Here is a 17,863-nt window from a genome sequence, read left to right on the forward strand (position 1 = left end):
TCACGTTGTTTTAAAATGTTTTGAAAGTCATGATATTATTCGTACCAGGTGAGTTGAGAAGTACTCTACAAATCTGTACTCTGTTTTACATGACCTTCCAGTCGAGTCCACGTAGATCACTGGTGTGCTAAAAACACATTTTGGACACTAATGGCTTTTATTGGCCATTGATATATTGTAAAAATCCAATCAAACATTTTTTTTAATACAAGTTCAAATATTGATGCTATTACTGGGTTTCTGCCTGTATCAGCAAATCTAAGTTGATATTTTTAATTTTTTTAATGCAATTTAAAACAAATTTAGTGCCTACGTCCTCCTGCAGAGGAAATAAGCATCTGCAGCCGCCTTTACTCTTGTGATGTGTGATTCCTGTTGTGATCCGATATCCGGATCCTACCATATTTCTTGTTTTGTTCCATCTGTGTATTATAGTCTGCCAATGTTTGTATTAGTACCTTTCTGTATCACATTCTGTTGTTTGGACTTCCTTATTTTCTGTTTATTCTGTCACCATGGTAGCTTATTAGTTCACCTGCCCCTTGCTTTCTACGCACACCTGTTTCTCGTTATCACCTCCCTTATTTAAGCTCGCCCCTTTTCGTCATTCATCCTCGGACTCTAATTTGCTCTAATGCAACAGTTGATGTCTTGTGTTTCATACTATTACTCGCGAGCTCTCGCGCTGCGGTTTATTTCATTCCCAGCTTTCATGCTAATCGTTTTGTTTTCCCTTTTTGTGCCTTCGTGCCAAGTATTTGTGTTTCCGTTCGCTTTCCTAGCTTTCTCTGCTCGCGCTTTTGTTTGCTTTTCTGTTAGCACCAGTGTTTTTGTTCTTAGCCTGTTTTGAGTTAAATTAATACGTATTTCTTACCTCAAGCTGTGTTCTTGCCCGACGCATCCCTGGAGGAACAAATCCGGCATCGCTATGCCATACAATCTTCACAATTTGACCGCTTTGAGCATTGTGCCAATTCTTTTTACACATGCTACAGAAGGCCTCTTCGAGTTTATCGTCAACAAGATTGAGCCAGGTTTTAAAAAGTTCCTCAGCCATCCACTTTTGCAGAAAATTTGCATCTCCCCATTTATATTCCTTTTTGAGTTTTTGCCACAGCATGAGCACATTCACAGGACATGGGATATTGTTCCACATAGTAGCTCAGTTACAACGGATGGAAAGGATAATGCACACAAGGGCACAAAAAGAGGGCAAAAAAAAAAAAAGTAAAACGTAGACTAAAAATGTACCATTGTAGCAATATAAAATATAACATATTTACATACTATATATACAGTATATAATATATACTGATATATTATTAAATTATATTTTTATATAATAAATACAACAAATAACAAATCCAAATTACCATGTACAATATTACAGTATTAATATTGGGCCATATTATGCTGCAGCTGTTACCTGCAGCATAAAATAGAGAGTAGATCCATCAGAAAATATGCAGTAAACATTCTAATTGTCTGTTGTTAAAAAGTCTCCTCTGATTTACACAATCCACAGGAATGACCATTTTGGCCTCCAAAGAAATGGAAATCCGGAAAAAAATTGACAAATCTTACACATTTGCAAATCATTGTATTCCGTTTATATTTACATCTAACACAATTTCCCAACTCATATGGAAACGGGGTTTGTAGAAGAACTCAATTGCGCCTGCACGAAATTTTAAAATGTCTGGTTTGACCTTAAGTACAAATAACAACCTGATCCATTGTTGTCTTTCTCACCAGCTTAGCTTCGTGTTTGCAGAGTTCCCCATGTGTTTCATCCTCAACGGCAATCTACAAGATAAAGGTCACGTTCTAAGCAACGTCCATGAATGTGGTAAAGTCCCTCACTCAAGAACTGTAACAGATAAAGCCTGTATAAAATGTACTAAAAATATGAAAATATTATCGTGCAAAATAATTTGCAAACATGTATCTCAATCTGTGTGCCTGTCATCCAATGTGGACTAATTTGTGTCTGTATATCAATCTGAGTATGTATATAAAATCCACGTACGTGTGTTACAGACAGACAACTATTTTTACACGTTCAAATCGCTGGACAGACGAATCGAAATAACTAATCCCAGACCAAGCCATCGATCCACTCTGCCTACATTTAACCCGCCACGGAAGACACTACGCAATTTAAACCAATGGGAAACAACATAAGGCGGGTCTTGGCATCTCTCTTTCACACACCTCAGCTGTATGTTGTTACTGATTGGTTTAAATTGTGCGGTGTCTTCCGCGGTTGGTTAAAAATGTCGGCACATGCGAAGATTGAGTCACACGCGCGCATACGTTATATTACACGCTCATGAATCTGCTCAAATCTTACACGGCAGAAGTGTCGCAAAAGTGAGGTGCAAGTGACAGCCTAAGGAGGGTTCTTTCTGATTAGGGACAGACAAACCATTTAAAACAATAATACTTGAATCTAAAACACACACTCGGATTGATATACAGACACACAAATTAGTACAAACGCAAGCAAATTGGATTACACGCGCACAGATTGACAGATTGACAGTTTGCAAATAATTTTGATACAATAACACTTAATATAAGAGTACTTCATGTTATGATCCGTTGCACGGATCATGATTGGTTCTGTTAGTTTGACTACCTCAGTTGTGTTTTCAGCAACCCTGGCTTCGTGTTATGGTTTCCATTGTTGCTGATTAGTTTCAGCTGCTTCTGATTAGTGTTCGGGACGCTCACCTGCTCCTGGGCGCTAATCAGAGAACTACATATTCCTGTCTTTCACCACACACTGTCTGGGTGTTTTATTTGCTTCCACGCAACAGTTACGACGTCTAGTCCTACGATTCCAGAGATATGATTTGCTTTTTGTTTGCCTGGTTTTATGGTAAGCTTTCACGCTAGCTGTTTCCTTAGCTTATCTTCCCGTGCGATCGGCGCACTGGTCTTTCTGTAGTTTTGCATGTTTCATAAACAATAAATCATTGTCTCACCTGCACCTTGCCTCCAGAGTTTCCTGCTGCATCTTGGGAGAACGACCCACGCATTACCATGCGACCACGTTGTTTCACTTAAAGTACAAAAACTTGTGCAATGATGTCAATAATTCAGTTTCTGTTTGTCATTTTATTCGGTTTATGGGTTGAGCACAAGTGTCACACCTGGAACTTTTCTGACACATTTCTGACACAGCCAAGTTGTGCAAAACACCTTTGTGGACATTCATTTTTCAGTCTATTTCTTTTTTGTCAGAAATGCACATTTTGGAGAAAAAAAAATCACCAATGTCCTCTGCAGTGGACACTGGTTCTCAGGAGGGTATAGTGGCTCCGAATTGCTCTTTGACTTCAACCTTCCAGGCTGTATCTATTTTAGCAGTAAATGGTCGTACCTTAGGTCAGGGTTGTCCAAACTTTTTGACTTGGGGGCCGTTTGGGCTAAAAAAAAATTGTACTGGGGCCAAATATATACATATATATAGTTTCTTGAAGAGCAGCTATTTTGACATCAAGCCTGGCAAGCTCCTTATCTATGATGGCCGTCTTTCTGGCGTCGTCCACTTCACAAAGGTCATCAGAGATTCTTGTGCACATTGTTCGCACATTCCAGCTTGCTAATCGAAGAGCTGGAGTCTTCTTTCTTTTCTTGTTTTGTTTGTCTGGTACATAAAATTAACCGTCCGCTTTTCATGCCGTTGCAGTACACTGAGCTCCAAGCACCCACTGAAGCAGGCAAATGTTGGCGGGACGACACCTTTTTGACCAGGGGCTGCCTGGCTTAAGGCGGACGGTAGTCGACCAATAAGACACGATGATCTCTTCCACCGTCAAAACTGCCCCGTGGCGCCCATTTCCTACGCCAAATGGATGGGGGCTTATAACCCGTAACTGTCAGAATCCGTGTTGTTTCCACACTTGGTTAAAGTGAAGCTGGAGTGTAAGCCTTGGCATTACATATGGAGATCCTGGGTGGCCCAGTCGTCAGGATCCCCCTCTCGGCCTTGCTGATAAAATCCAAAGGAATGCTGAGCATGACGTTTGGCATCAGCTTGGCTGTAGGAGCTGCCGAAACAGTGTTTGCAAGGCACTAATCCGCCTTCGGGGCTCCACTCCTAATTTTGGAAGGTTTACTCCTTTACACATGGTCGTTGAGTCTATCGTATGTATAGATCTCCTCCGCCCTGGTCGTTTGCTGGTTTGTTCAGCTTATCCGCCTATTGGTGCAGTGTAAACACCAAATCTACGGGTATTACATAACTAGGTTTGTAGTCAGAGTTATCCTTCTCCCAGGAAGACGTCCGGCCAAGGATGTTGAGCTCTTCCTACCCTGCTAGATGGCTGAAGGGCGAGCGCCCTTTGGCCTTTGGCGAAACTTGTTTTTGATTCCACCAGGGAAGTATGTAGAAGAATATATATAAATATATATATATATATATATATATATATATATATATATATATGTATGTATGTATGTATGTATGTATGTATATATACTGTATGTATATGTATATATATGTATATATATATGTATGTATGTATGTATATATAAATAAATGATAAATGGGCTGTACTCAAAGGTACTCAAAGCGCTTTGACATTACTTCCACATTTACCCATTCACACACACTGATGGAGGGAGCTGCCATGCAAGGCGCCAACCAGCACCCATCAGGAGCAAGGGTGAAGTGTCTTGCTCAGGACACAACAGACGTGACGAGGTTGGTACTAGGTGGGATTTGAACCAGGGACCCTCGGGTTGCGCACGGCCACTCTCCCCACTGCGCCACGCCGTCCCCTATATATATACTGTATGTATATGTATATATATGTATATATATATATATATGTATGTATGTATATATACTGTATGTATATGTATATATAGTTATAGGTATATATATGTATATATATATATATATATATGTATATATACATATATATATATATATATATATATATGTATATATGTATATATATGTGTATATATATATGTATATATATATATATGTATGTATATATATGTATGTATATATATATATATCTCCTCTCTGAGCTGCAACCTTATCGTGGTAGAGGAGTTTGCGTGTCCCAATGATCCTAGGAGGTATGTTGTCCGGGGGCATAAAGCCCACTGGTAGGGTCTCCCAAGGTAAACAGGTTCTAGGTGAGGGATCAGACAAAGAGCAGCTCGAAGACCTTTATGAAGAAGAAAAAGCATAGACCCAGATTTCCCTCGCCCGGACGCGGGTCACCGGGGCCCCCCTCTGGAGCCAGGCCCGGAGGTGGGGCACGATGGCTGTGCCCGGCTGGGCACAGCCCGAAGAGGCAACGTGGGTCACCCCTCCAATGGACTCACCACCCATAGCAGGGGCCATAGAAGTCGGGTGCAATGTGAGCTGGGCGGAAGCCGAAGGCAGGGCACTTGGCGGTCCGATCCTCGGCTACAGAAGCTAGCTCTTGGGACGTGGAACATCACGTCACTGGGGGGGAAAGAGCCTGAGCTAGTGCGCGAAGTCGAGAAATTCCGGCCGGATATAGTCGGACTCACTTCGACGCACAGCAAGGGCTCTGGAACCACTTCTCTTGAAAGGGATTGGACCCTCTTCCACTCTAGCGTTGCCGGCAGTGAGAGGCGATGGGCTGGGGTGGCAATTCTGGTTGCCCCCCGGCTTAAAGCCTGCACGTTGGAGTTCAACCCAGTGGACGAAAGGGTAGCCTCCCTCCGCCTTCGGGTGGGGGGACGGGTCCTGACTGTTGTTTGTGCTTACCCACCAAACGGCAATTCAGAGTACCCACCCTTTTTGGGAACACTCGAGGGAGTACTGGAAAGTGCTCCCCCGGGTGATTCCCTTGTCCTACTGGGAGACTTCAACGCTCACGTTGGCAACGACAGTGAAACCTGGAGAGGCGTGACTGGGAAGAATGGCCGCCCGGATCTGAACCCGAGTGGTGTTTTGTTATTGGACTTTTGTGCTCATCACAGTTTGTCCATAACAAACACCATGTTCAAACATAAGGGTGTCCATATGTGCACTTGGCACCAGGACACCCTAGGCCGCAGTTCCATGATCGACTTTGTAGTTGTGTCATCGGATTTGCGGCCTTATGTTTTGGACACTCGGGTGAAGAGAGGGGCGGAGCTTTCTGCCGATCACCACCTGGTGGTGAGTTGGCTGCGATGGGTGGGGAGGATGCCGGACAGACCTGGGAGGCCCAAACGCATTGTGAGGGTCTGCTGGGAACGTCTGGCAGAGTCTCCTGTCAGACAAAGTTTCAATTCCCACCTCCGGAAGAACTTTGAACATGTCACAAGGGAGGTGCTGGACATTGAGTCCGAGTGGATCATGTTCCGCACCTCTATTGTCGAGGCGGCAGATCGGAGCTGTGGCCGCAAGGTAGTTGGTGCCTGTCAGGGCGGGAATCCTAAAACCCCTTGGTGGACACCAGCGGTGAGGGATGCCGTCAAGCTGAAGAAGGAGTCCTATCGGGTCCTTTTGGCTCATAGGACTCTGGAGGCAGTGGACAGGTACCGACAGGCCAAGCTGTGTGCAGCTTCAGCGGTCGCGGAGGCAAAAACTCGGACATGGGAGGAGTTCGGGGAAGCCATGGAAAACGACTTCCGGACGGCTTCGAAGCGATTCTGGACCACCATCCGCCGCCTCAGGAAGGGGAAGCAGTGCACTATCAACACCGTGTATGGTGCGGATGGTGTTCTGCTGACCTCAACTGCGGATGTTGTGGATAGGTGGAAGGAATACTTCGAAGACCTCCTCAATCCCACCAACACGTCTTCCTATTAGGAAGCAGTGCCTGGGGAGTCTGTGGTGGACTCTCCTATTTCTGGGGCTGAGGTCGCTGAGGTAGTTAAAAAGCTCTTCGGTGGCAAGGCCCCAGGGGTGGACGAGACCCGCCCGGAGTTCCTTAAGGCTCTGGATGCTGTGGGGCTGTCTTGGTTGACAAGACTTTGCAGCATTGCGTGGACATCGGGGGCGGTACCTCTGGATTGGCAGACCGGGGTGGTGGTTCTTCTCTTTAAGAAGGGGGACCGGAGGGTGTGTTCCAACTATTGTGGGATCACACTCCTCAGCCTTCCCGGTAAGGTTTATTCAGGGGTACTGGAGAGGAGGCTACGCCGGATAGTCGAACCTCGGATTCAGGAGGAACAGTGTGGTTTTCGTCCTGGTCGTGGAACTGTGGACCAGCTCTATACTCTCGGCAGGGTTCTTGAGGGTGCATGGGAGTTTGCCCAACCAGTCTACATGTGCTTTGTGGACTTGGAGAAGGCATTCGACCGTGTCCCTCGGGAAGTCCTGTGGGGAGTGCTCAGAGAGTATGGTGTATCGGACGGTCTTATTGTGGCGGTCCGCTCCCTGTACGATCAGTGCCAGAGCTTGGTCCGCATTGCCGGCAGTAAGTCGAACACATTTCCAGTGAGGGTTGGACTCCGCCAAGGCTGTCCTTTGTCACCGATTCTTTTCCTAACTTTTATGGACAGAATTTCTAGGCGCAGTCAAGGCGTTGAGAGGTTCCGGTTTGGTAACCGCAGGATTAGGTCTCTGCTTTTTGCAGATGATATGGTCCTGATGGCTTCATCTGACCGGGATCTTCAGCTCTCGCTAGATCGGTTCGCAGCCGAGTGTAAAGCGACCGGAATGAGAATCAGCACCTCGAAGTCCGAGTCCATGGTTCTCGCCCGGAAAAGGGTGGAATGCCATCTCCGGGTTGGGGAGGAGACCCTGCCCCAAGTGGAGGAGTTCAAGTACCTAGGAGTCTTGTTCACGAGTGAGGGAAGAGTGGATTGTGAGATCAACAGGCGGATCTGTGCGGCGTCTTCAGTAATGCGGACGTTGTACCGATCCGTTGTGGTGAAGAAGGAGCTGAGCCGGAAGGCAAAGCTCTCAATTTACCGGTCGATCTACGTTCCCATCCTCACCTATGGTCATGAGCTTTGGCTCATGACCGAAAGGATAAGATCACGGGTACAAGCGGCCGAAATGAGTTTCCTCTGCCGTCTGGCGGGGTTCTCCCTTAGAGATAGGGTGAGAAACTCCGCCACCCGGGAGGACCTCAAAGTAAAGCCGCTGCTCCTTCACATCGAGAGGAGCCAGATGAGGTGGTTCGGGCATCTGGTCTAGGGAGGTGTTTAGGGCACATTCAATCGGTAGGAGGCCGCGGGGAAGACCCAGGACACGTTGGGAAGACTATGTCTCCCGGCTGGCCTGGGAACGCCTCGGGATCCCCCGGGAAGAGCTAGACGAAGTGGCTGGGGAGAGGGAAGTCTGGGTTTCCCTGCTTAGGCTGTTGCCCCCGCGACCCGACCTCGGATAAGCGGAAGATGATGGATGGATGGATGGATATATATATATATATATATATATATATATATATATATATATATATATATATATATATATATATATATATGTAGATATGTATATATATATATATGTGTATATATGCATACATATGTATGTATGTATACTTACGTATGTATGTATGTATATATATGTATGTATGCATACATATGTATGTATGTATATATATATATGTATGTATGAATATATAAATATGTATGTATGCTTATGTATATATGTACGTATGTATGTATATCTATATATCTATAAATGTATTTATATATAGCCTATACATATATGTATGTGTATATATATATATATATATATATATATATATATATATAGTGGGGCAAAAAAGTATTTAGTTGACAGAAGTCCGTAATTTTCATCATAGGTACACTTAAAATGTGAGAGACAGAATGTGAAAAAAAATCCAGGAATTCACCTTGTAGGAATTTTAAAGAATTTATTTGTAAATTACGGCGGAAAATAAGTATTTGGTCAACCATTCAAAGTTCTCACTGATCGAAGGAGGTTTTTGGCTCAAAATCTCACGATACATGGCCCCATTCATTCTTTCCTTAACACGGATTAATCGTCCTGTCCCCTTAGCAGAAAAATAGCCCCAAAGCCTGATGTTTCCACCCCCATGCTTCACAGTAGGTATGGTGTTCTTGGGATGCAACTCAGTATTCTTCTTCCTCCAAACACGACAAGTTGAGTTTATACCAAAAAGTTATATTTTGGTTTATCTGACCACATGACTTCTCCCATGTGCTCTCTGGCAAAATTTCAGACGAGCCTGTACATGCACTGGCTTCAGCAGGGGGACACGTCTGGCACTGCAGGATTTGATTTCCTGTCGGCGTAGTGTGCTACTGACGGTAACCTATGTTACTTTGGTCCCAGCTCTCTGCAGGTCATTCGCCAGGTTCCCCCATGTGGTTCTGGGATTTTTGCTCACCGTTCTCATGATCATTTTGACCCCACGGGATAAGATCTTGCGTGGAGCCCCAGATCGAGGGAGATTATCAGTGGTCTTGTATGTCTTCCATTTTCTGATAATTGCTCGCACAGTTGATTTTTTCACACCAAGCTGCTTGCCCGTTGTAGATTCACTCTTCCCAGTCTAGTGCAGGTCTACAATTATTTTTCTGGTGTCCTTCGACAGGTCTTTGGTCTTGGCCATAGTGGAGTTTTGAGTCTGACTGTTTGAGGCTGTGGACAGGTGTCTTTTATACAGATAACAAGTTCAAACAGGTTCCATTAATACAGGTAACGAGTGGAGGACAGAAGAGCTTCTTAAAGAAGAAGTTACAGGTCAGTGAGAACCAGAGATATCCCTTGTGTGAAGTGACCAAATACTTATTTTCCACCATACACTACAAGTAAATTCTTTAAAATTCCTACAATGTGAATTCTAGGAATGTTTTTCACATTCTGTCTCTCACAGCTGAAGTGTACCTATGATGAAAACTACAGACCTCTGACTAAATACTTTTTTGCCCCATTGTATATGTGTATATATATATATATATATATATATATATATTTCTATATGTATATATATATATATATATAAAACTCCCACACCCTCCAATCCCCCCCACCTCAACCTCTTAATGCTCTCTCAGAGAGAGCATGTCCCAAATTCCAAGCTGCTGTTTTGAGGCATGTTAAAAAAAAAATGCACTTTGTGACTTCAATAATAAATATGGCAGTGCCATGTTGGCATTTTTTTTCCATAACTTGAGTTGATTTATTTTGGAAAACCTTGATACACTGTTTAATACAGGGGTCGGGAACCTTTTTGGCTGAGAGAGCCAAGAATCCGAATATTTTAAAATGTATTTCCGTAAGAGCCATATCATTTTTTTTTCAACACTGAACACACCTAAACGCGTGCATTTTTAAGTAAGACCAACATTACTGGAGTATAATAGGTCTCTTATTCTTTGTAATAATATTGATATTCTGAAGCTAACTGTGGAGGGGCCGTGGCCTGTGGGCCTGCAGCGAAGCGGGGTGTGCCAGGACCAGCCTCGAAATCAGCGACAGGTGCGTAGACAACCCACCTGGGCCTCGTTATCTAATCACCTGTCGCTCTGTTATAAGCAGCAGCCAGGAGGAGAGACAGGGTTGGAGCTGGAGGCAGAGTGCGAGCGAGAACAAAAGAGAAAAAGACAATTGCTGGAAAGCAACTGAGAGACTTACTGAAAAATAAAAAAATATCGTAGCCCTGAAACAGGCTTTCATGTCTGTGGTTAGTGTTCGGAAAAACCCCCAGGAGGGCAAGCCCTAAAAAAAATAAATAGTAAATAAAGTGCGGTAGAAAAAAGATGTATGGATTCAAATGCATGAGCATGTTTAATATTTTGAATGTTATTTTTAACACGTTGATTACATGTGGAATTAGTCATTACTTACTGTGTTAAGCAGTGTTAGTTCAGATTTATCCGGGAGGCAGATGCAGTCATCAAAAGAGCCATATCTGGCTCTAGAGCCATAGGTTCCCTACCCCTGGTTTAATACATCCAGCGGGGCATCACAACAAAATTAAGCATAATAATGTGTTAATTCCACAACTGTATATATCGGTATCGGTTGATATCGAAATCGGTAAATAAGAGTTGGACAATATTGGATATCTGCAAAAAAGCCATTATCGGACATCTCTAGTTACTAATATACATAACTGGTCCTGAGATCTCTTCAATAACCCTTTTTATCGTTTCCATATCAATTCCATTATAATCAGTTGAATTCTTAGATTTGCATTTTTTCATGATTAAAACTATTTCTTCCTGGGTCCTGTGTGGATTAGATTATACAAGAAACTGCTGTGCTGTGAACATTAAAGTTTCATACAAGGTCATTGACCTAATTTTTCCTGATGTCCACGAGATGGCGGCAATGTTTTAGCAATTAAACTGTCAGATATTCAATATTAGGGTGGACTGACTTCTTAATAAAGTTGAGAGGTTTTGCGGGCCACACTGGGCTGTCATTTGGACACACCTGCTTTAGGTGTTTGTTTTTACAGATGTCATTTAATTACCATGCATTATGCATAATTGTATTGCAGTTGGCATTTTGTAACATACCCACACGAATATTAAAGTGTTGGTTAATGTGTCCTGCCAGGAGCCACGATCACAGGTGTGATTCCTGGATTCAATACCACGGTGCTGAAAAATCTACCAAGCTCTATGCGGCTGATCCAAGTAGAGAGTGTTCTTATGGGCTTTGCCTTCCTGTCCATGATCATCGTAAGTCAACACACCCTTACTTCTGTGATACCTGAAGTTCTCCTTAGTTAGTATGTTCTTTACAACATGTTGTGTCCTAAATACCCTTTTTTGGCAGGGTGATTAGTGAATGAAGTGTGCTTTTGTAATAATTATTTCCAAGTACCAATTTAAATACAAACCCCTTTTCCATATGAGTTGGGAAATTGTGTTAGATGTAAATATAAACAGCATACAATGATTTGCAAATCCTTTTCAACCCATATTCATCTGAATGCACTACAAAGACATGATATTTGATGTTCAAACTCCTAAACCTTTTTTTTTTTTTTGCAAATAGTAATTGACTTAAGAATTTCATGGCTGCAACACGTGCCAAAGTAGTTGGGAAAGGGCATGTTCACCACTGTGTTACATCACCTTTTCTTTTAACAACACTCAATAAATGTTTGGGAACTGAGGAAACTAATTGTTGAAGCTTTGAAAGTGGAATTCTTTCCCATTCTTGTTTTATGTAGAGCTTCAGTCGTTCAACAGTCCGAGGTCTCCGCTGTCGTATTTTACGCTTCATAATGCGCCACACATTTCCGATGGGAAACCGGTCTAGACTGTAGTTTTCTGAAGTGTTCCTGAGCCCATGTGGTGATATCCTTTAGAGATTGATATCGGTTTTTGATACAGTGCCATCTGAGGGATCGAAGGTCACGGTCATTCCATGCTTCTTACGTGGAGTGATTTCTCCAGATTCTCTGAACCTTTTAAAGATATTATGGATAGGGCTTCACGGTGGCAGAGGGGTTAGTGCGTCTGCCTCACAATACGAAGGTCCTGCAGTCCTGGGTTCAATCCCAAGATCGGGATCTTTCTGTGTGGAGTTTGCATGTTCTCCCCGTGAATGCATGGGTTCCCTCCGGGTACTCCGGCTTCCTCCTACTTCCAAAGACATGCACCTGGGGATAGGTTGATTGGCAACACTAAATTGGCCCTAGTGTGTGAATGTTTGTGAATGTTGTCTGTCTATCTGTGTTGGCCCTGCGATGAGGTGGCGACTTGTCCAGGGTGTACCCCGCCTTCCACCCGATTGTAGCTGAGGTAGGCGCTAGCGCCCCCCGTTACCCCAAAAAGGGAATAAGCGGTAGAAAATGGATGGATGGACCATAGATGTTGAAATCCCTGAATTTCTTGCAATTACACTTTGAGAAACGTTATTCTTAAACTGTTAGACTATTTCCTCATGCAGTTGTGGACAAAGAGGTGTACCTCGGCCCATCCTTTTGTGTGAAAGACTAAACATTTTTTGGGAAGCTGTTTTTATACCCAATCATGGCACCCACCTGTTCCCAATTAGCCTGCACACCTGTGTGATTTTCCAAATAAGTGTTTGATGAGCATTCCTCAACTTTATCAGTATTCATTGCCACCTTTCCCAACTTCTTTGTCATGTGTTGCTGGCATCAAATTCTAAAGTTAATGATTATTTGCAACAACAAAAAAAATGTTTATCAGTTTGAACATCAAATATGTTGTCATTGTAGCATATTCAACTGAATATGGGTTGAAAAGGATTTGCAAATCATTGTATTCCGTTTATTTTTTACATCTAACACAATTTCTCAACTCATATGGAAACGGGGTTTGTAATAGTACTTGGCTGGAATCAGTGCCAATTTGCATGTTAAAGCTTTGTCAGAATATATATTTTTAATTTTTGTATGAGGTTTCCTAAGATGAAGATAACTAATTTGAGTAACATGAATGAAATATAGTTGCATGGCTTTTATATTGCGAGCATGTTGACACCAAACAAATTACAGTGATTCAAAACTTAGGGACACCACCTAAGTGTTAATTTTATATAAATATATATTTTCTTATTCAAAAAAATAAATTTAAAGAAAGGGAAGTTACACTAATAGGTAAAAACTAAAATATTTCTGAAAGGTTAAAATGATTACATTTCATGGTCAATTCTAATTTTGGTAAGAAAAGACAGGCAACAAAAACTATTTACCCAGTGTTAAATTAACATTTTAAATTGTATTTATTAAATATGCAATAATATTAATGTGCACGAAACAAAACAAATATTTTAAAATAAAATGATATCCTAAATTTATACAATTTATGTGTAAAAGATGTGTATGGCCCCGAGTGGGTATAATTGGTAATAATACCTGGAAATAAAAGCCGAAATGTTCGTTGCATCTTTCGAAAAATATCGAAATTGGCCTCACTGTTCTTAGTATATTATAGTATAAAAAATTCTAAGAATATTTTTATAATATTTTAGTAATTGGATATTCTACCAAAAATCCCCTCAATTAATTGAGTAATTTGGATATGTCACATATTTTTGTTTGGTTAAAGGAAAATTATAAATACAAACAGAACCCCTAAAAGTGATGTTTGCTACTTGCTTACAGTTACATTTTTAACTGAACACATTTGTTTAATACGTGTCTATATTTTTCACAATTATTAAGTTTATTTAATACATTTTTTTGCCCGCCCGAACTAAAAAAAAGGTGTGTACGGTTGTCACTCACCTGCACACATACAAATCAGTCCAAGAGAAGCCATGAACAATTCAGTCATGCAGTCATCTTGTTATTATGATAGGACATACATTCAATGACAGCTAACGCTAGCTATCCAAATTGATATTATTAGCTAGCAATACTAAAAGCTAATGCGTGTGCACGTGTTACGTACGTACGTATGTATTGTACGTACATCATTAAATTCTAGAAGCCGTACGATAGTGGGATATACTGCTTGAAATATATTGGAAAGTTAGCTCACTCTAAGCTTCCGTGTAAATGTTGCAAACAGACCCTTTTACTATAAACATCATTACACCAGAGCATATTTTTTATTGGGAAATTACATTTTGCTGTTTTTAAAGACCTACTGCAAAAAAGGTAATAAAATATCAGTTTTATGTCATCGCTATGGTGTTTTTAGGAATTTGCTGCAATTCAAATACTACATGCTAAACAGCACCTGCCAACTATAAAATTTTGTGTAATATTAGTGGTTGTGTTGCGTGTGATCTACTAAAATTGTATGTAAATTCGCTAACTGGTGCCAACCAGCTTTTTTAAAAAGGATTTGGCACAATGAAGCTCTCAACATGGAGACACTCATTTTCTACACATTCATGTTATCATGTTCCTACTGTGCCTGTGGCGTTTTGCTGTGTTTTTAAACGCGCAGCAGACATGCACCACTTGTTATGGTCTTTATATAAGCAGTCCTGTGGTGCAGCTACAGTGAAACCACCTTTTTTGCACACTGAAGGTGCACCCTGGTAGACACTGGCAGCAAGTGTAAGCGTGCCCTGGAATGTTCCAGACATAAGAAAACTCTACAGAAGTTTTTTTCATTTAAATGACGAAACAAGGATCATTGAAAAACTTCCACCAAAACACAGCCATTAAACTAGTTCTTATTGAGCCTTTTTAGTCATCCATAAAATTATAAAATAATATTGTTGAATTGACGATATGTCATGGGACGGAAATGCAGTGCGATCGCCTCCTTTCTCACAACTATTTCTGTGCAACTGCCAGTTTGCATGTACATTTCAGATGTGCTAAATGTAGACGCAAAACATCTCCTGCAGTACAGCTCTAGTCTTGACAAATCACACTTTGTGTGCCAAATAATTTGTGTTTTCTCCCCCAAGTATTGCGCTTTACATTGTGAAACCCAATATCTAAATTACATTTTTAAACCAGTGTGGGTGGCACTGGGAGCAGGTGGGTAAAGTATCTTGCCCAAGGACACAACGACAGTGATTATGATGGCGGAAGCGGGGATCGAACCTGAAACCCTAAAATCGCTGGCACGCCGCTCTACCAACCAAGTTATCCCGCCCCAAACAAGCTACATGTAGCTAAGCTACTTAGCTTAACTACATTTTCCAGAAGCTTGGAGCTCTTCCTGTAGCTTAGCTACTTTTAGACCCTTGTAGCTAAGTGGCTTACATCAAAACTACTAGCTACAAAAATAAAAAAAAATAACTGTGAACCCAGGCCAAAACAGAAAATACCATGACCTAGATCAGGGGCAGGTAACCTATGGCTCTAGAGCCAGATGTGGCTCTTTTGATGACTGCATCTGGCTCTCAGAGAAATCTTAGCTGACATTGCTTAACACGATAAGTAATGAATAATTCTGCTGGTAATCACGATGTTAAAAATAACGTTCAAAATATAAAAAATTCTCATGTATTTTAATCCATCCAACTGTTTTCTACCGCGCCTGTTCAATAAATAATGTTATTAAAAATAATTTACAGACTTATTATACTCTAAAAATGTTGGTTTTACTTAAAAAATGCACGCATTAGGCAGTGTTAAAAAATATGATATGGCTCTCACGGAAATACATTTTAAAATATTTGGCTTTCATGGCTCTCTCTGCCAAAAAGGTTCCCGAACCCTGACCTAGATGAATGAGAACATCCATACATACGGAGAAAATCCATGCTGAATGGTTTGTGTTCATATGATGAGTCACAATTGGCTAAGGTTAGGACAAAACATTACAGCCCGGCCAATCAGAGACAAGATAAGGCGGATCATAGAAACCAGGAAGCACAATCATAACAGTCATGCACTCATGTCACATGACGACGAGGTAGTCCGAGCGAGAGGGACGCTTCAAGCTGACCACTCAAAAAAAAAAAAGAAACATACTTGAAAATGGCAGTGGGACTCTCTCCTGCAGATTAAATTTTATCTTTAGTGATGAAGATGACTTGCAGAAAATCCACAATAATGTGTGTCCTTGGCCATATTTAGACAAATGTTTGCGTTTAGAGAAAACAATGCCCAAAACCTTAGTATTTAGTTTTTGTAAACCAAAATCCTAACTGCTCTCTGCATTTAAGGCGTCCAACACAAATTTAGGAACACACATTAAGGCAGTGGTTCTTAACCTTGTTGAGGTACCGAACCCCACCAGTTTCATATGTGCTTTCCCTGAAACCCTTCTTTAGTGAAAAATAAAATGTTTTTTTTTTCAAATTCAAGACAAAGTTAAATGTTTCTTACTAGTGCACAAAATGAACTGTGCATGAACATCAATTTGTACAAAGAAAAAAAAACAACACAGTGCATGAACTCACAACAAATTACACACCTGCAAATCAGTGTGACTTCTGCTGTTGCCTTTGAGAGACCAGTTCAGATATCAATCAATCAACCAATGGTTATTTATATAGCCCTAAATCACAAGTGTCTCAAAGGGCTGCACAAACCACAACACAAACCACAACGACATCCTCTGTAGAGCCCACATAAGGGCAAGGAAAACTCACACCCAGTGGGACGTCGATGACAATGATGACTATGAGAGACCTTGGAGAGGACTGCATATGTGGGCAAGTTTTTATTTTCACGATGATTCTGGTGAGTCTTGACTTCCGCGGGGGAGGCTCCGCCGAACCCCTGAGGCCGACTCACCGAACCCCTAGGGTTCGATCGAACCCAGGTTAAGAACCACTGCATTAAGGTGAGTTGAGTTCATGAAAAGTTTTACTGCACATAACCATTACCAACTGTTCCCAAACTTAGACTTAGACTTAGACAAACTTTAATGATCCACAAGGGAAACCACACACAAGTAACTGTTTTTGTCAAGAAATAGATATATGCTGTTTTTTTTTTTTACTGTAGGTAGATAAAATTAATACCATTATAGGGGTGGACCAACTAAATAAATCCATACAGTGGGGTGCAGGGACCCCTAGAGATATTTTAGGGTGTCCCCAGCTAAATGACAGATATTGGGTCCATTTGTATACTCTCAGTTACATTAACATTGATATTATACATGTGGGACCATAGATTTCAATTCTGTTAAATGTAACTTTGATGTAGCAAGCTATTTTTGTCGTGTTGCTTCAATTTTCTGCGGGTAACTTCCTCTGTATCTTAGCTACTTTTAATCATGAGTAACTTGTAGCTTAGCTTACTACATTTTCCAAGTAGTTTGCCCATCACTGCCTGACATAATATATTTCACTGTATATTCCAGTCTGAACGTATAATTCTTATATTTAGTTATTTATTTTTTAAAATAATTGTAGTTATTTATTATTCCATCCTTGTTAAAATCATGGAAAGCCCAATAAAAACATTTTTGAAGCATAAAGGGTAAACTGAAGGCCACATTATTAAGGATTACAGTGTTAAAGGATTTAGCATAATATCAGTCCTGTGTCAATGTTTTCAAGTTCCATCTAAAGTTCTTTTTT

General features: G+C 41.3%; 1 protein-coding gene across 8 annotated transcripts in view; it reads left to right on the forward strand.

Moving 5' to 3' along the window:
• unc93b1 (unc-93 homolog B1, TLR signaling regulator) overlaps positions 1 to 17,863 on the forward strand; it is a 50,108-nt gene that overhangs the window by 24,207 nt on the left and 8,038 nt on the right. For all 8 annotated transcript variants that reach the window (XM_061908923.1, XM_061908941.1, XM_061908967.1 and 5 more), the window contains 2 exons: positions 1,756 to 1,849; positions 11,495 to 11,619. In XM_061908923.1, the coding sequence (XP_061764907.1) occupies positions 1,756 to 1,849; positions 11,495 to 11,619 (219 nt within the window). The remainder of the gene's footprint in view (positions 1 to 1,755; positions 1,850 to 11,494; positions 11,620 to 17,863) is intronic.

This window comes from Nerophis ophidion, linkage group LG01 (assembly GCF_033978795.1).
Source record: "Nerophis ophidion isolate RoL-2023_Sa linkage group LG01, RoL_Noph_v1.0, whole genome shotgun sequence".
Classification (NCBI taxonomy): domain Eukaryota; kingdom Metazoa; phylum Chordata; class Actinopteri; order Syngnathiformes; family Syngnathidae; genus Nerophis; species Nerophis ophidion.